This window comes from Scyliorhinus canicula, chromosome 17 (genome assembly GCF_902713615.1).
Source record: "Scyliorhinus canicula chromosome 17, sScyCan1.1, whole genome shotgun sequence".
Lineage (NCBI taxonomy): Eukaryota > Metazoa > Chordata > Chondrichthyes > Carcharhiniformes > Scyliorhinidae > Scyliorhinus > Scyliorhinus canicula.
The window spans coordinates 14,820,369-14,840,297 of NC_052162.1; the positions used below are offsets into that span (position 1 = coordinate 14,820,369).

Genomic DNA, 19,929 nt, shown 5'->3' on the forward strand with positions numbered 1-19,929 from the left:
TCAGGGGTTATGGGGAGAAGGCAGAAGAATGGGGATGAGAAAAATATCAGCCATGATTGAATGGCGGAGCAGACTCGATGAACCGAGTGGCCTAATTCTGCTCCGATGTCTTATGGTCTTATTTACAGTTGCTTTAACTCTCAATTTCAAGACTCTATGGGAATGGCATCAAACCTTTGATTTGCCGCTGAAGTCTGCTTTCCCACTTTAGCGCTGATTCCTGCAGCTGTCTCTTTCACTCACAACACTTTGTCTGCTTCTCCCTTGAAAGCTCCTGAACAATACCTTGGTATTTGTTCTCTTAACTTCAGTCCTCTTAAGACACCCTTCCTGTCTCAATTCCCTAGTTATCTGGACTGCATCTGGTTCTTTGGCAAGTCTGCCTCTTTGCAGCTCTCTTGCCCTGTCCAGTATTTCTTCTCCGGGTAGAGTTGAGAGATGTTCACTCCCCAGTGTACCTCCTTCAACTGTAATGTATCCAGCTAAAACTAAATTCAAAAAGCCTTTCTACCTGACGAGGCCCCCACTTGCTAAGCAACTGCCACGTGCTTCTGCTTTTTATTTACTCTTCATGTCTCTAAGCGCAACAGAAGCAGAGTCTGAATTGAACAAACCCCCAAACCTATAAAGCATGAATCTAGGGCAGCACAGTGGTTAGCACTGTTGCTTCACATCTCCAGGGTCCCAGGTTCGATTCCCGGCTTGGGTCACTGTCTGTACGGAGTCTGCACGTTCTCCCCGTGTCTGGGTGGGTTTCCTCCGGGTGCTCCGATTTCCTCTCACGAGTCCCGAAAGAGGTGCTGTTAGGTGAATTGGACGTTCTGAATTCTCCTTCAGTGTGCCTGAACAGGCGCCGGAATGTGGCGACTAGGGGCTTTTCACAGTAACTTCATTGCAGTGTTAATGTAAGCCTACTTGCGACAATAATAAAGATTATAACTTCAGGTTTTACCCTTCCAGGCACTGAAACATGAAGTTAAACCTACTTAAAACTATACCTTATTTCTAATGCTTACCAATACAAATATAAATCCATTGCAATTGCCTTTGTTGTTTTTCAGACAAGTACTTAATTCATCAATGAAGATTAATATTGCTACATTTTAATCTGCTGTAATTTTCACACCACTCCACGTATTCACCTCGGTATGCGGTAGTGCCTGGTTTTTATGATACAAAATTATGGGATAATTGGTATAAGACTATTTTTAATGCAGCGAGTTTGTTTTGACCTAGACTGAAATGCCTGAACAGATGGTAGAAGCAGATTGACCAGTAACTTTCTGAAGGGATGTAAAATTATGTTTTCGTTAGATAGGATAAGGCTGAGAGGTGACTTAATAGAGACATATAAGATAGTCAGAGGGTTAGATAGGGTGGACAGTGAGAGTCTTTTTCCTCGGATGATGATGACCAACACGAGGGGACATAGCTTTAAATTGAGGGGTGATAGACATAGGACAGATGTCAGAGGCAGTTTCTTTACTCAGAGAGTAGTAGGGGTGTGGAACGCCCTGCCTGCAACAGTAGTAGACTCGCCAACTTTAAGGGCATTTAAGTGGTCACCGGATAGACATATGGATGAAAATGGAATAGTGTAGGTCAGATAGGCTTCAGATGGTTTCACGGGTCGGCGCAACATCGAGGGCCGAAGGGCCCGTACTGCGCTGTTATGTTCTAACTTGGGTAGGAAGAGCTGCAATAAACCATAGGCCTGGACTTTCTGCCCCCCCCCCCCCCCATCCCTAATGGTAGGTTTTCTGGTGGGTGAGGCAGCTGCCAATGGCCGGTGGAAGACAATGCCATTTTGCATGGCATCGTGATGGCTCTTTGATAGAGCAATTTGGCTCATCCTTTTGCTCTACTCTTTCCCTGATGCCCTGCAAATGTTTTCCCCTCAGGTGCTTATTTGAAAAGTACAATTGAATTTGCCTGCACCCTCCTGTCAGGAATGAAATCCAAATTATGACCGGGTAAACTCGGGAAAGAGTTTTCCCTCATTTCGCCTTTGGTTCTTTTGTTAATCACCTTAAATGTGTGTCCAAGCCAGCTCTTTCCAAGATCTAGCAAAAAGGACAATGAATGGCTGTGATGCACGATCCTGATCCAATGAAAAGTAGGTTCAGATTTCACTCTAAAGTCAGAGGGGCTCTTGAATTTGGATTTGCACAGCAACACTTTAATGTGGGTGTAAAGCAGAAATTTGTATTTCTGTTGCTACTGTTGCAGCCGAAGTCCAAATTCTTGCCACATTGAGTGAAGGCACGCGAATGCGAGCCCAAACGTTGCCAGCTCCATCATTTTCAGACCAGAATTGTGAACTTTTGATTTGCTGTGGATTTGGGCCTGTACGCCAGTGTGACAACGTTGCAGGGCTTGCACTGAACCATGCTTAACCTCTATGACTGTTTAGCACACTGGGCTAAATCGCTGGCTTTGAAAGCAGACCAAGCAGGCCAGCAGCATGGTTCGATTCCCGTAACAGCCTCCCCGAACAGGCGCCGGAATGTGGCGACTAGGGGATTTTCACAGTAACTTCATTGAAGTCTACTCGTGACAATAAGCGATTTTCATTCATTTGACACTTCAATCAGCATCCCGCAGAACAGGAAACCATCTTATCCTACTATCAACTCCGAGAATTCCCAATTCAGCCTACCTCAAACACTTTGGAATTTTTTTCATCCTTGATGCAGAGTGTAATTTGTAAACCAATGGCTCTGTGTTTTCCTGTTTGTGCTTCACTGAATCAAAACTGCCAACAAATCTTTCACATTCCATACAGAGATTGAAAAGATGTAAGCAGATCAGCGGGATTTGGCTGTGAATTATTTCTGTGAAACACTTTTATCCAGTGAGACACATTGAGCTGATAATTCATGACCAAAACCCTGTATAGTCATCCTTTTTTAATTGCTGAGATGCACTTGTGGAGATTATAAGGAAGTTTTGACAGTCCCCACAGCCTTGCAAGACAGGAGGCATAAGTTTTGGAATTGAATGTGCAACGTTACTGCCCTACTTCTGAATCACGTGAGGCTCTAAATGCAGAATAGATTCACTCACAATCTCTTGCCTGTGTCCTTAATGTATGATCGAATTTATCAGAAGGCGTAATAATTAACAATTCGGTAAATGTAGTGACATGACCACCTCTTGAGTTTATGAGCCACAAGCTAATAATAATAATCATCTTTATTATCACAAATAGGCTTACATTAACACTGCAACTGTGAAAATACCCTAGTCGCCACATTCCGGCACCTGTTCGACTACACAGAGGGAGGATTCAGACTGTCCAAATCACTTAACAGCATGTCTTTCGGGACTTATGGTCTTTCGGGACCCTGGTGCTGTGAAGCAACCGTGCTACCGTGCCGCCCATATGCAGGGTACCTAAATGTTCTAAACTAAACTAAATTACCCTCACCACTGAGCTTCACCCAGTAATTGGCATTTCATGACCTCATTGTAGCATAAAGGGTTAATATATATTGTGCATATCAGGTGATGTCATCACATGTAACTGGAACCTGAGGGAGAAGAGTTGTCATGGAGTCCTGTCAATAGTATAAATAGTCGATCATTCATAGAATCTTTGAATGTACAGTACAGAAGGAGGCCCTTATGCCCATCGAGTCTGCACTGGCCCTTTGAAAGAGCACGCTACTTAAGCCCACACCTCCAAGCCATCCCCGTAAACCCAGTAACCCCACCAAACCTTTAGGACACTCAGGGGAAATGTTAGCATGGCCAATCCACCTAACCTGCACATCTTTGGACTGTGGGAGCAAACCAGAGCACCCAGAGGAAACCTACGCAGACACAGAAAGTGCAAACTCCGCATAGACAGTGATCCAAGGCTGGAATTGAATCCGTATTTCTGGATCTGTGAGGCAGCAGTGCTAACCAATGTGCCACCATGCCGCCCCAGTTTGCAACAGCATGGTTTCCACCCCTCTTCTATCCAAGGCACCCAGAACTTTATCATGATAATAAGACTCTGAGCAGAGAAAGAATAAATTTGAAGGTACTTGAAAAGATCTCAGGGCAGCACATTTCGGAAAGGGGTCAAGGAGAGTCCAGTTTGGGAATCTGATGAACATATGAATTAAGAGCAGGAGCAGGCCATTCGGCCCCTCGAGTCTGCTCTGCCATTCAATAAGATCATGGCCGGTCTGATGGTACCCTCAACCCCACATTCTCACCGACCCCAGTAACCTTTCACCCCCACCCCCGTGCTTATCATGGGGGGAAATGAGCCTTGCATTTACATTTGGAAAATTAGGCCGAAGGAATAACGCCTCTTATTATCAATGAGCAACAAATATATATAGAACCGTGGACAGTAGAGGAATAGATGGTTAATGAAGGATAATCAGGAAGTATACAAAGGGAGTTGATCAGTAAGTGTAAAGAATAGCCACTGGAGATGAAAGTTCACAAACATCTCCTTCAGGAAAGGTCCAGCTTTGGTCGGTGGTGCTCCTTGGGAGTGGCTACCTTCAGATATCTGGTTTTCCAGCTCAAAAGACATCATGAAATTCCACACTTTCCAAAATGTGATTTTGTTTCTTTAGGACGGGGACTGACTGGCCTACCTGCTCCGGTGTTGCTCATGATTAGAGAGGGGGAAACAATAACAGGAAAATGTCCTACTTCCCCATCACAATATTGCTGGAAAAGATGTGGAAACCATGGGAAAGTGACATCAACATGACTCTTCCCCTGTCCCAACAGAGCAAAAAACCCAATGCAATTTTAACCCTCCTCTACCATGCCTTTAATGTGTGTATGTCCTCGAAGAGGGATCACATCATTTTTTAAAACATTCTTTTAGGGGATGTGGGCATCGCTGGTTGGGCCAGCTTTTATTGTCCATTCCTCGTTGCCCATTTCACATTGCTGTGGATCTAGAGTTATATGTCAGCCAGGACTGGGGAAGGGTGGAAGAATTCCTTTCCTAATGGACACTAATGAACTATTGGGGAGTCAAAGGGAACAGTCAGGGAAGTGGAATTGAGATCAAGATCATGTCGGCCACGACAAAATTGAATGTCGGAGTAAACTCAATAGGTTATATGGCCCACACCTCCAATTTCTTTCTTATTTTCATATATCCCTTGATTCCCTGAGAGTCCACTTTTTTCTCTTTATCTCAACCTTAAGTATAATCAATGATGAGCATCTACAACCATCTGGAGTAGGCAATTCCAAAGATTCACCACATGCTGAGTAAAAACATTGCCCCTCACCTCAGTGCTAAATAGTCTGCCCCTTATTCTGTGTCCCCTAGTTCCCGACCCTCTCAGCCTACGGAACATCCTTTCTGCATCTATCTTGTAGAACCCTGTAACAATTTTGTCAGCGTTAATGAGACTGCCTCTCGCCCTTCTGGACTCCAGTGAATACAGGCGCTGTCTCCTCAATCTCTCCTCCTAGGACAGTCTGCCATTCCAGCGATCAGTCTGGTTGCACTCCCTCTATGGCAAGTATATCCTTCCTTCGGTAAAATGAGCAAAACTGTATACAATACTCCAGGTAAGCCTCCACCAAAACTCTGCTCTTGTGTTTTCAGTAGCCCACAGCTGAGCTCCGGCACTGCTGGAGCTGGTAGCCAGTCAGATTGGCCGGCAGCTCCCAAGGGCGGGACTTCCATCCCTCTTTCCCCCCCCCGCCCCTTCCCCTCACTCCACAGTGAAGTGCCCAACCAGGTTAAGCCACCCCATCCCAGTGAGTTATAGCCACGGGATGGCTTGTTCCAGTCATGTTGGCTTCTGGTCGACTTTCCTTCCAGCGTTTGTGAGCAGTCCGTTGTTCCCTCATAAAGTACATCCATGGAGACCAAAACCACTCACAGTATTCAGACGTGGCCTCATCAAAGCCTCTGGTTGGGTTTTGACAAAATTTTATTTTTTATTCTCTTATGGGATGTGTGAGCACAGCTGGCTGGTCCAGCAATTTTTGCCTCTCCCTAATTGCTCTTGAACTAATTGCTAATTTCAGAGGGCAGCTTATTGCCTCACCCTAAATTCCCTTGACCTAATTGCCCACTTCAGAGGGCAGCTAAGAGTCAATCACAATGCTGCGGGGCCCAGGCCAGGTAAGGATGGAAGAATCCTTTCCCTGAAGGACGTTAGAAACCAGGTGTCCTTTCTTACGACAGTCGACAATGGTTTCATAATCATCATTAATCTTCCAGATTTTTGCTGAATTTAAATTTTACCGTCTGCCGTGGTGGGATCTGAACTCAGGTGCCCAGAGCATTACCAAAGAGAAAATGCTGGAAAATCTCAGCAAGTCTGGCAGCATCTGTAGGGAGGGAAAAGAGCTAACATTTTGAATCCAGATGACCCTTTGTCAAAGCTAAAGACAGAGAATGTGGGAAATATTTATACTGTGGAGTGAGAATGAATGATGAGTCATAGCTACAGTGACCAAGGGAACAAAGTGCTAATAGCCACAGAAACCAAGGGAAAGAGAGTGAATGTCAGTCCCCAGAGAGAACAAAAGGTGTGAAAGGCCAAACAGCAGAGGCTGTACCAGCCTCCCCGAACAGGCACTGGAATGTGGCAACTAGGGGCTTTTCACAGTAACTTCATTGAAGCCTACTTGTGACAATAAGTGATTTTTCATTTTCATTTCATTTCATTTCAACTAACGTTAGAGGGTAAAGTGTGACAGAGTAGATGTGGGGGGAGTGGAAGGGGAAAGCAAAGGGGAGGAAAGGTGGATAAGATGGGGGTGGGGGGGTGGTAAATATATATAAAGAAAGACAAAAAAGAAAAAAATGGTAAAAGACAGTTAAAATGAAATGGGATGAAAACAAAGGGGTGGAAGTGGGGTAAAGCTAATCATCTGAAATTGTTGAATTTGATGTTGAGACAGGAAGGCTATGGAGTGCCTAAGTGGAAGATGAGATGTTGGGCGCGATTCTCCGCTCCCCAGGCCGGGTGGGAGAATCGCTCTGGCACCCCCGGTGATTCTCCCACCCACCCCCCCCCCCCCAAAAAATTTTCACGGCGACCCGCGATTCTCCGGCCCGGATGGGCCGAGCGGCCTGCCATTCCCGACCTGTTCACGCGGGCGGCAACCACACCTGGTCGCTGCCGGCGTGAACATGGCGCAAAAGGTGAGTATGGAGCCTGTGGGGGCGGAGAAGGGATCGAGCACCATGCCCGTGCTCGGGAGGGGACTGGCCCGCGATCGGTGCCCACCGATCGTCGGGCCGGCATCTCCAAGGGACGCACTCTTTCCCCTCCGCCGCCCCGCATGATGAAGCCACCATGTCTTGCGGGGCTGTGGAGGGGAAGACAGCAACCGCGCATGCGGCCTCCGACGCCGTCGTGAAACACTCCAGGTTTCACAACGGCGTCGGGCGTTGCGGAGAATTCCGCCCGTTGTTCCTCCAGTTTGCCTAGAGCTTTATTAGAGCATTGCAGCAGGCCAAGGACAGACATGTGGGCGTGGGAACAAGGTGTTGCGTTATAGCAATGGGAAGGTCAGGGTCCTGAATGCGCACAGAGTATTACCCTGGCTCTCAGGATCACACGTCCAATGACAATACCACTACACCACCTCCTCCTTACATCTGCAATACTGTTTGCTTGGTCTCCAAATTTAAGAAAGGATATACTTGCGAATCGAGTGTAGCAAAGGCTGACTAAATTGGGATGAGGGGGGTGGTCCTGTGATGAGAGGCTGAGTAAATTGGGCTTATAATTTCTGGAGATTGGAAGAAGGCAAAGTGATAATTGAAACCTACAAAATTCTGAAGTGGCTCGAAATGGAGGGCACCGAGAGATTGTTTCCAGTGGTCAGGGGAATCTGAAGCACAGGGGGCTCAATCTGAGTATGGGGGGGGGGGGGGGGGGGGGGGGGGGGGGGCAGCAATCATTTAGGACTGGGAGGAGGGAAAACTGGTTCACTCAAATGATTGCGAGTCTTTGGAATTGTCTACCCCAGAGGTTTATGTGTGCTCTTGACGTTGAGGCAGAGATAGTCCAATTGTTGCTCTCTCAGAAATTAAAGGGTGCTGTGGGAAATTGGAGTGGGAGCCCAAGATTGTATCGACTGGCAGAGCAGGTTCGAGGGGCCCATGGTCTCTTCTTGATCCTATTTCTTGTGTTTGTGATTCACTTCACCATTCCGAGCAAACTCCGAGCCAGTGTGTCTGATAGGTAGATCTAAAATGTGTCGATTCACTCAGCTTCGGGCCTGAAGTGGGTCATAACTAAGTTTAGCACAGTGGAGGTGGAGAGAATTATAAGTGCAGATGATATTCAAAGCACATTTACCCAGTTCTGGTGAATAGTCTCTACTGAAAACATGAAACAATTTAGTATCTGTGACTTTAATTTTTGCAGCACTTTCTAGTTCACAGTGTTCTTGTAACTTTAAATAGTGTGTGGAATTGAAATGAAGTCTCTGTGTAGAGTTTAACAGGCCTTCAGCATTCTAATGTGGTTTACAATTGAGAAGAAAGCTTAAAATCTCTTTGTAACATGTAATGACAGCAGTGGGAAGGTGCCATGATAACAGCAGATACTCGTGTATGCATGAGTGAACTGTAGGTGTCACTGATTAGACCAACATTTACTGCCCATACCTAGTTTCACTTCAGAAGGTGGTGGTGAGCTGCCTTCTTGAACCGCTGCAGTCCTTGAGGAGTAGGTACAGCCATGACGCTGTTAGGGAGGGAATTCCAGCCTTTTGACCCCAGCGACGGTGAAGGAACGGCGATATATTTCCAAGTCAGGTTGATGAGTGACTTGGAGGGGAACTTCCAGGTGGTGGCATTCCCAGGTATCTGCTGCCTTTGTCCTTCTAGATGGGAATGGTCATGGGTTTGGAAGGTATTGCCTCAGTAACTTTGTTGAGTTCCTGCCGTGCATCTTGTCGATAGTACACTCTACTGTCATTGTTCGTTGGTGGTAGAGCGATTGAATGTTTGTGCAATGCTGACAGATAATGGCTTGTAATCCAATCAATCCAAGGGTCTAATATCAAACACTCATTCTGCAATGGAAACCCACCATATTGGACCGGCTGGTCGTTTGTGGACTTTCAAAGTGCACAAACTGGCACGCAGAGATCCTGTCCCAGGACTCTTTGAGAAATTGGTTTGTGACTGACCACAGCATTGGCCATCCAAGTGCTGAGCTTCAAATGTCAGCAAAAGGCTCAGTTCCAACTCCGTCTTATCAGATTGATACTTGTTGCTGCTCAGGCTAGTGGGGCCGGTTTAGCTTACTCAGCTAAATCGCTGGCTTTTAAAGCAGACCAAGCAGGCCAGCAGTACGGTTCGATTCCCGTACCAGCCTCCCCGGACAGGCGCCGGAATGTGGCGACTAGGGGCTTTTCACAGTGACTTCATTGAAGCCTACTCGTGACAATAAGCGATTTTCTTTTTTTTCATTTTTATAGTGGTCTACTAACTTCTGAGCAATATGATTAAATCTGTTCTGAAACGCCGTGATTATAATGTGACCTAATTATCTGCGGAATTTTGATATATGATGCCAAAATGGTCTGATGGCTACATTAACTTGTTTGGTTCTTTTTTTAAAACAGTGAAGTATGAAAGAATAAAGTTCTTGGTGATTGCCCTGAAGAATTCTGTTGAAGTCTACGCTTGGGCCCCAAAACCATACCATAAATTTATGGCGTTTAAGGTAAGATGCATCACGTGGAAGCCGGTTAATGCAACTGCGAAGGATTGACCAGTGCAATTTGCAAAGATGTCCCGTATCCTGAGAGTTAACATGGCTAGCATTAGGTTGACATGGCATGATACTGTAAACTGCAGATTCATGCTCACAGTTCACTGCAAAGCAGGTTACAGCAGTCATTCAGCCAGGAATTCCAGTGAGTCTCTCAGCAATAACACAGGCCTGGGAAGTGTCAACTGCTTGGCTTCATTAAGCTACAGCATGACCAATCTGGATCAATTGGCCAATAAAACATGAGAGGTAACCGAGCTGTGAGTGGGTGATGATAAACATGGGTGTGCTGTGATGTCATGTCAACTATGCGTGTGTCTGAAATTATTGGTGTCTGGTCTTCCTCACAGTGACTGGGGACCCAGCAGTTGTATGCACTGAAACATATTTTGACCTTGGCTGGTGAATGCAGATACTTGGAGCAAATCCAGCGTTTATTCTTAATGACAAATTGCATTAATGATGAAGCACTGTTGTAAACATTTTCCATATAAAAGCCTCAACATTCTCTCACAGTCACATGTTCATGACCTACTTATTCAGCACGCCATTCACTTTGATCCCTTGGTGTTCCATTTTTAGCTGCCCAGGATCCTGGAAGATATTGGTTTTGAAATGTCCCACTTTGAGTCAATTAATTCCCCGGTTTATTTAGGTTAACCGTGGCAATCTGCTGCTGAGACGTGGAACAGAACATGAACACAGTACTGACCTTGAAACCTTAAAAACAATAACTATGTTCATCCAAATTCGAACAAAGTAGCATTAACACAGCCAGAGTGAAACGTATCTTAACTGTAAATCTAAATCTCTTAATAGGAATAAGGCTCCAACATGAGAGGGTGGCATGGTAGCATAGTGGTTAACACAGTTGCTCCACAGCACCAGGGTCCCAGGTTCGATTCCCGCCTTGGGTCACTGTCTGTGCAGAGTCTGCACGTTTTCCCCGTGTCTGCGTGGGTTTCCTCCGGGTGCTCGGTTTCCTCCCACCAAGTCCTGAAAGACTTGCTGTTAGGTGAATTGGACATTCTGAATTCTCTCTCTGTGTACCCGAACAGGCGCCGGAGTGTGGAGACTAGGGGATTTTCACAGTAACGTCATTGGAGTGTTAATGTAAACCTACTTGTGACAATAATAAAGATTATTATTATTATTACATGACAGGAAAGGTTCCCTTCAACCACTTTGAAGTGAACACAATTAAAAGTACAAATAAACGATACATGTTGACAACCTGAAATTGAAATCAGAAAACACTGGGAGCATTCAGGAGGTCAGTTACCATCTCCAATGAGAGAAGACAAATTGCAGCCCTTCACCACAGCCAGAAACCCTTGTTCCAGATTTTGTACAGAGCCCAGGTCTGCACTCTGAATGATCACCTACTTTTCCTCTTTAGAGATACTAATTGACCTGCTTTGTATTTGCAGCATTATTTCTTGATATTTAGCAACCTGGGAGCGTAAGAAACAGGGGGAGCCATTTAACCACTTGGGTCCATTCAGTCAGATCATGGCCGAACTGCACCCCAACACCATTTACCCGTCTTATCTAAGAGCTACCAACCTCGATCTTTGTAAAAAAACAAAATATCCGGGAAGGGAGCTTCAAAGGCTTTGCAATGTCACCACGAATACCAACCACCGGGATTCTTGATGTTATGGCCAGAATTACCTCATTGTCTCAAGGGGAGGCAGTGATGTAATGGTATTGTTGCTGGACTAGTAATCCAGAAACCCTGAATCATGCTCTGGAGACTCCCGGGTTGAAATCCCACCATGGCAGATCATGAAACTTGAATTCAATAAAAATCTGGAATTAAAAACCTAAAGGTGACCATGAAACCATTGCCGATTGTCGTAAAAACCCATCCGGTTCGCAGGGAAGGAAAGCTGCCGTCCTTACCTGGTCTGGCCTACATGTGACTCCAGATCCACAGCAATGTGGCTAACTCTTAAATGCCCTCAAGGGTGGACAATAAATGCAGAGCCCCCCCCCCCCCACCCCCGCCAACGATGCCCACATCCCATGAATAAAAAAAAAATCACGACCTTGCTAAGCTACATCCATTTCTAGATGATCATAACAAACATCAACTAATTCAAGAATCAATCACTTACTGCCCAGGATAAAGATTCATTTTTGTTAGGTAGCAAATCCCAGTGCAAACATTTCCAGTGGGACAGCAATTTTTCTTTGTTTTCACAAAGACAAATATCTTTGAGTTTAAAAACTCTTGGACCTCATAAGTGGAATGTTTAATGCCTGTCTTAATGTATGGTGGTGAGGATCAAAGGCATTTAGTGAGAGGTTTTTATCTTCACGTGAGAGAATGGCAAGAAATCCACACCTGCTGGCAGTGCCACTTGTCCACCTTGGCAGTGCCAGGCTGGAACCCAGGTGGCACTGCCAGGATGCCAGGCTAGCACTTCCAGGGTGCCCAGGTATCACCATCATTGCCCAGGGCACCACCCTGCACAAAGGGCATGCAGTTGGGCGCCTCCGATCCCGCAAGTGCCGTTGCGCCTGGCCACCGTTAGTGGGGACTAGTGCTGAACGGCTCTCACCCGAGATCTCCACAGTGAGGGGGATGAATCTCAAAGCCTCAGGTACCTCGGAAATCTGCCCATTAGAGTCAGACTTCATGCCTCGCTCTAATATGCGGATTTGCCAAAAAGTGATTCCGCCCACAATAGGTGGGATTTACATTGCAATATCTCGCAAGACTGCAATGGCTCTCACAATGCATTGCGTGGCAGATAGATCTCGGGAGCGGGGTCTCCCAGCTTTTATCGGCCACGCTGCGCTGCGGTGAGCTGCATTTCCGGCACAGTGTGGCCATTAGATTGCGCCCATTGTGAATGAATGAAACTACAGAGAAGACCACTCCAGGATATAAAAAAATACATTAATCTGCAAGCCTGCTGTGAAGAAAGGTTTGCCAAGAACCATCATCCGAAACAAAAGGGCATGATCTAACTAAATAAAAAGAGTCCATTCTCTCGACCTCCTGCCCCTCCCCCTCCCGATGCAACCCCCCGACCCGCCCAAAACCCCAACTCACCCATAAGGGGGTCATCGAGCCCCTGTACCCCTCACATGTGTAGGGCACCCCCGGACCCAATCTCGGTGTGCGCAAAATGCTAGCCGGGCATGTTGGCACTGCCAGCCTGGCAGTGCCCCTGTGAGCCTGGCAGTGCCACCTGGGCACCCTGACAGTGCCAGATTGGCAAGCTGGTGGCACTGTCAGGCTTGCAGTACCATGACACCCAGGTAGCACTAGCAATGCCAGAGAGCCATCCTGCCTGGAGGCCAACCACTGGAGGCCTCCAATCGCCTCGGAGACTCCCACCAGGCACCTTTCCGCCTGGTCCCCATTTGTGGAAACTAGTATTGAACGGCATCCGGCCAGTGCATGACTGGGCCCGGCCAATTGTGGGCAGGACCCAGATCGCAACGTCTTGTGGGATCTGCTCAGATTTTGTGAGGTGGAACGGCCATTGGAAATCTTGAGGTTAGCCTCGCCTGGGACCTACCAACCGTGCCGTGTGATGGAACCATCAATTCACCAGACACGTGCTTTCCAATATGAACAGTGGTTTTAATCTACTTACTACAGAGCCAGCCTGTTACCCGTTGATGTACTCTCGGTGAACTGCAGGCTGACTCTGGACAAGGGTATTTATACAGCAGCACAAGGGGGAGGAGTTGTGGGCGGAGCCAAGGGTGGAGCCCTGTACAAACTCCTGAGCATTCCCAGAGCTACTCCCCCTAGTGGTCGGATAACGCTACTGCGCTTACAAAGATACAGTGTGAATTTTCCAAGTTACATTCACCACACCGTACACTGATTCCGGTGAGACACAGCCAGTAGATCGCACCCAAAGACCCTTTTTTCATTTCTTTTCACTTATGATATTTTACTTGTGTGTGGTATGTATGTGTGTGTGTGTATGTGTGTGTGTGTGTAGGGTGGGGGATGTTTAAAGTGGAGATTCGGGATTAGTTTATAGTTAACCAGTTGTATTTGCTGCATATTTCACAGTTTTTATTATAAACAAACAGTAATCGGGTGTTTACATTTACAAACCTGGTGATGGTAATTATTGGCATCCAAGGGCCAAAATTCTCATTTTGAGAAGAATTACTGGTTAATTCATTCGTGTTGTGACTTCGGGCACATGGGACTGGAAGTGACCGCACACTAGGCCAGGGGGCCGTAACAATTTGGAAAGACCAACTCCACTCTTAACTTTGCAGGAATAGTTGTGGAAATCTCAGCTCCAGGATGATGGGTAGCACTGTTGCTTCACAGCTCCAGGGTCTCAGGTTCGATTCCCGACTTGGGTCACTTGCTTGTCCAATTCACCTAACAAGCGCGTCTTGGGTTTGTGTGGAGTCTGCACGTTCAGCCTGTGTCTGCGTGGGTTAATTCCGGGCACTCCGGTTTCCTCCCACAAGTCCCGAAAGACGTGCTGTTGGGTGAATTAGATATTCTGACTTCTCCCTCTGTGTATCCGAACAGGCGCCAGAATGTGACGACTAGGGGCTTTTCACGGTATCTTCATTGCAGTGTTAATGTAAGCCTACTTGTGACAATAAAGATTGTTATTATTATTACTTCAAGCTCTACCAAGCAGTAGATGTGTCCAGCTGTGGCCATAGCAGTATGGGGGTGCCCAGGTTATGCAGTGTGAGATATACATAGTATGAGATATTATATCACAGTGTGAGATATTATAGACCAACAGCAGAATTTATTGATCATTCTGTGAAGCAACGTGTTGGGATTTTTGCCAGGTGTAGTTTATTGATGGTTGTTGAGCTCTCTGTGGAGCTTTGATGAGATAACTTGGTCACAAATATCTTACGAGTGTAAGATCCACTCATACGTGGAATATTCAGGCTGTTAGAGCCCCAGCTATCTCTGAGCTGAGTCAGATTGTTAAACTGCAACCTTTACATCAACCAACACGATTGCATAATGTATGACCTAAACCAGAGAGAGAAGTTTGCCTCAAAAGTGAAGCATCCAGTTTGGCAGTAACACATTGAGCATTGATATTAATTGAGAAATAATTTATAGCATCCTAAGCATAATAAGGTAAAGTTAGATTGGCTCATGCTGAAAATTAAACCAACAAAAACACTTCACACTTTAATGTATTCAATTATTTACAAGTTGAGATTGAATTTTTAGATATGTGCTATGGGTTTTAATTCTGCCTTTTTGAGGATTTCGAGGTTTAACTCTTCACCATCAGTGGCTATGCCTTTGTCTACTTAGGCCCCAAGCTGAAAAATTCTCTCCACAACCCCCTCTGCCTCTCTCTCTCTCTCTCTCTCTCTCTCTCTCTCTCTCTAAACCTCCTCCTCCTCCTCCTCCTTAAAACCTGCTTCTCTGACCAGGTACGTGGACACCTGCCTTGACATCGGGTTATGAGGCTCCGTGTCTTAACTTTGCTTTGTAATAATAATTTTTATTAGTGTCACAAGTAGGCTTACATTAACACAGCAATCAAGTTACGGTGAAAATCCCCTAGTCGCCACATTCCGGCACCTGTTCGGGTACACAATGTCCAAATCACCGAACAGGCACGTCTTTCGGGACTTGTGGGAGGAAACCGGAGCACCCGGAGGAAACCCACGCAGACACGGGGAGAGCGTGCAGACTCCGCACAGACAGTGACCCAACCGGGAACCGAACCTGGGACCCTGGAGCTGTGAAGCCACAGTGCTAACCACTGTGCTGCCGTGTCGCCATTAATGCGAGGGGCTATATGAATACAGCTATTGTTGCAGTTGTAGTAGTTTTGATTGCTAGTTTACCTCAGTGATAGCGTTCATTCATAAAATTGGGGGTGTAAATGCCACAGCCTCATCACCAAATTTAGTGTGGCACTGGCGGTAAAGCACTGAGGGCCGTGCTGCACTACTGGAGGTGCCGGATTTCAGATGTGACATTAAACCTGTCCAGAGGAATGGAAAGGATCCCCAAGGCACTATTCACATTAGAGCAGCATATCCTTCTGCTATCCTGGTAGACATTTCCCATCAACCAAAACACCGTCAGCCTGCTCATCATTCAAGTGACACTATTCGGTGTGTGCTGAGCTTCCTGTGCTACAACAGTGACTGCACATCAAAAATATTTCATTGGCTGTGAAGGGCTTTAGAGTATGCTGAGCCAGTTCTCTCCTTACATTTAGTTAATGAAAAAAACCTCTTGGTGTTGGTGGGGTGCAACCTGATACAGAAATAAAGAGGAAATTAAAGGATTATCACCTGGTTGGACCTAATTAGATTGATTGTTTTCTTAATTTTCTGTATGCTGTTTAGTAACTGGATAATCTTTTGTGTTATGGCAATAAGGTTGTCCCTCATGAGACATTTGGGTTGATGTCTCCATTAAAATAGCCGAGGGAAATCAGACAAATGCATTAAGCATTAAAACAGTCATTTCTAAGCAAAGGCTGTGCTGAGGACGATGTTCAAGTCAACAATGTGTTATCTTTTGCCAATGCCATGTTTTTCCTTTGCCCTTTTCCCCCTAAACTTAGGGACTCGCGTTGATTGCCAAGATGATACCGCCCTTCTCCAGCTCGTTATTCAGAAATGGCCATTGACAGTCTTTTCAATCATGGCGGCATCATAGAGTCCAATTCTGGCTGCCTCCAACACTCACACACACACACAGGCACTAAAACCATGCCACAGACATGGGGGGGCCTTCCAGTCACCTGTATGCCATGCTGGCTGAGATGTGTTCATCCTACGTGACCTGGAGAACCGAACTTGGGGGTCTCCCTGACCTGCCTGGTTCAGGCGGAGACTGGAAAACCCCACAGTGCCTCGGGGTGCAGCACCTTTTACCACTTTATCTTCATCCATGTTTAGTCTGGACAGAAGTGTGCAGCAGCCTGGTTGCCTGTTTCATTGAAGACAGACAGAAGCGGCCTATTCAGAGGTGGAAGCTCTTAAATTTAGCCTGCCGTACAACAACAATGTACATTTATATAGCACCTTTCCGCAGTATAAGGTCCCAATGTGCATTATAAAAACAAACAATGGCACTGGGCCACAGAAGGAGACATTAGAACAGATGGCCAAAAGTTTGCTCAGAGGGAACAGATAAAGGAGGAAAGTCAGGTAGCTTACTGCAATTATGTTACGCATATTGATGCATCTTTAATATCTTTAGATGTGCTGACAAATGGCAATGGGTTGTCTGTTTTCTTGATATTTATGGATGTTAAACTGCAGTAGCATCAAACTACTGGGTCACTAAATATACTTTGACTATATCTTGTCTTGCAGTCTTTTACGTCTCTCTCGCATAAGCCGCTGTCAGTGGACCTCACAGTTGAGGAAGGTCAGAGGTTAAAGGCAATTTATGGATCCACTTCAGGTTTTCATGCCATTGATGTTGACTCGGGAACAGTTTACGACATCTACCTGCCAACTCATGTAAGTGTTCCTCCCCAGTTACTAGTCCTGGTCCAGCCAAGTTGGTTGAATTAAGATTGTAGGTCCTCGCGCAAACCGGGGCAAGAAATCTCTGCTCATGTACTGAATCTACATTGCAGGCTCTAGTTCATCACGTCAATCAGCTCCTCGGGGAATTCTCCAGGGACAGGAGAAGCAACTCTCACACACACAGCTTTATTTAAATGTATATTGTGCAGATATTTCGGTCGGAAGAATGAGGAGAGACTATTAATTCTTGCAAAAAGTTCCAGGATGCCAAAAGAGAGAGATCTTTTTATTTTAATTCTTTCAAGAGACGTGGGCTTCACTGGCCAGGCCAGCATTTATTGCCCATTCAGCTTTTAGAAGGTGATGTGCCTTCTTGAACCGTTGCACAAGTGGCAAGTTACATTCGCGCCACACAAGTGCCAGACTATGACCATCTCCTATTAGGAGGATCTAACCATCACCCCTTGACATTCAATGGCATTACCATTCATGAATCCCCTACAATCAACGCCCTGGGGGTTACCGTTGATCAGAAACTGAACTGGACCAGTCACATTAATACTGTGGCTACCAGGACAGGTCAACGGCTAGGAATCCTGCAGTGAGTAACTCACCTCCTGACACCCCCCCAAAGCCTGTCCACCATCTACAAGGCACAAGTCAGAAGTGTAACAGAATACTCTCCACTTGCCTGGATGAGTGCAGCTCTAACAACTCTCAGGAAGCTCCACACCATCCAGGACAAAGCAGCCTACTTGATTACTCCTCCTTCCACAAATTTCAAACCCTCCATCAGCAACGAACAGTGGAAGCCGTGTGTACCATCTACAAGATGCACTGCAGTAACTCACCAAGGTTCCTTAATCAGCACCTTCCAAACCCACGACCACTACCATCTAGAAGGACAGGAGCAGTAGATACCTGGGAACCCCACCACCTGGAGGTTCCCCTCCATGTCACTCACCACCCTGACTTGGAAATATATCACCGTTCCATCACTGTCGCTGGGACAGAAGCCATGAACTCCCTCCCTAACAGTACAGTGAGTATGCCTACACATCAAGACCTGCAGCGATTCAAGAAGGCAACTCACCACCACCTTGTGAAGGGCAACCAGGGATAGGCAATAAATACTGGCCCAACCAGTAAGTTAATTTTTAAAAGGTCCATATGGTGTAGGTGCAACCACAGTGCTGTCAGGGAGGAGATTCCAGGATTTTGGCCCAATGACAGTGAAGGAACGGTGATATATTTCCAGGTCATAATGGTGAGTGGCTTGGAGGGGAACTTCCAAGTGGTGGTGTTCCTATATGTCTGCTTCTGAATGGTAGCAATTGTAGGTGCTGTCTAAGGAGCCTGTGTGCGTTCCTGCAGTGCATCTTGCATCTGCTGGTACTGTGCATCGGTGGTGGAGGAAGCAGTGTTGGTTGATGGGGTACCAATCAATTGAGATACTTTGGCCTGGATGGTGGCGAGCTTCTTGAGTGTTGTTGGAGCCTCGCTTATCCAGGAAAGTGGGAGAGTATTCCATTACACTCCTGACTTTGCCTTTTAGATTGTGGCAAGGATTTGGGGAGTCAGGAGGTGAGTTATTCACTGCAGGATTCCTAATCTCTGACCTGCTCTTGCAGCCACAGTATTTATATGGCTAGTTCAGTTTTTGGTAAATGGTAACACCCAGGATGTTGATAGTGGGTGATTCAGATATGTTAATGCCAATAATTTTTAAGATCTGATGGTTAGATTCTTTCCTGTTGGAGATGGACTTTGCCTGGCACTTGCGTGGCACAAATGTTACATGTCACTTGTGAGCCCAAGTCTGGATATTGTCCAGGTCTTTCTATATTTGGACATGGCCTACTTCAGTATGTGAGGAGGTACGAATAGTGCTGAACATTGTGCAATCACCATAGAATCATACAGTGTAAAAGGAGGCCATTCGGCCCTTAGAAAGAGTGCCCTACCTAAACCCATGCCTCTATCCTATCCCAGTAACTATATTAAGGGGCAATTTAACATCATAAATCCACCTAACCTGCGCATCTTTGGGATGTGGGAGGAAACCGGTGCACTCGGAGAAAACCTACGCAGACACGGGAAGAAAGTGCAAACTCCATACAGACAGTCACCTTGTGAACTTAGTGGGGCAACATTTTAACCCAACCCCATCCACGATAGTCCAACGTTACCAGTTTAATACCGCTGAGAGGACCCCAGGAGAATCCCTTGCCGACTTTCTATCCAGGCTACGCAGGATTGCGGAGTACTGTGACTATGGTGAGACCTTGTCAGAAATGTTACGCGACCGTTTGGTTTGCGGTATTAACAATGCGGCCACCCAGAGAAAGTTGATAGCCGAGCCAACATTACTTTTCAACAGGCCATTCAAATAGTATTGTCGCGAGAGAGCGCAGAACAAGGATTGCAGGAGCTATAGGGAATGGAGGTGCATGCCTTAGGGTGCAACCCCTTCCGTCCGAAAGCACCCCTGCGGTACCTTGGGCGAGGCGACGTCCGGATCGACGCCAGCGGCCGTCAGACATTCCTCCCCAAAGGGAGCCTTCTCCAGAACCAATGGATGAGGAGCCATGTCCGTATCAGACTTGCAGGCGCCGATCCCGTCGCGGACGCCGGTCCTGGGGGCGCCAGAGGCCCCGTTGTTCCGACCGAAACTGGAGCCAGCCCAGGGGCCGTACCTTTCATTTGGATGAACCTGCGGCGACTACTCCCG

The 19,929-nt window shown here is 46.5% G+C and overlaps 1 protein-coding gene across 2 annotated transcripts in view; it reads left to right on the plus strand.

Moving 5' to 3' along the window:
* The window catches only part of si:zfos-2326c3.2 (mitogen-activated protein kinase kinase kinase kinase 4), a 335,482-nt gene that overhangs the window by 287,513 nt on the left and 28,040 nt on the right, over positions 1-19,929 (plus strand). For both annotated transcript variants that reach the window (XM_038775018.1, XM_038775019.1), the window contains 2 exons: positions 9,574-9,674; positions 17,040-17,189. In XM_038775018.1, coding sequence (XP_038630946.1) covers positions 9,574-9,674; positions 17,040-17,189 — 251 coding nt within the window. The remainder of the gene's footprint in view (positions 1-9,573; positions 9,675-17,039; positions 17,190-19,929) is intronic.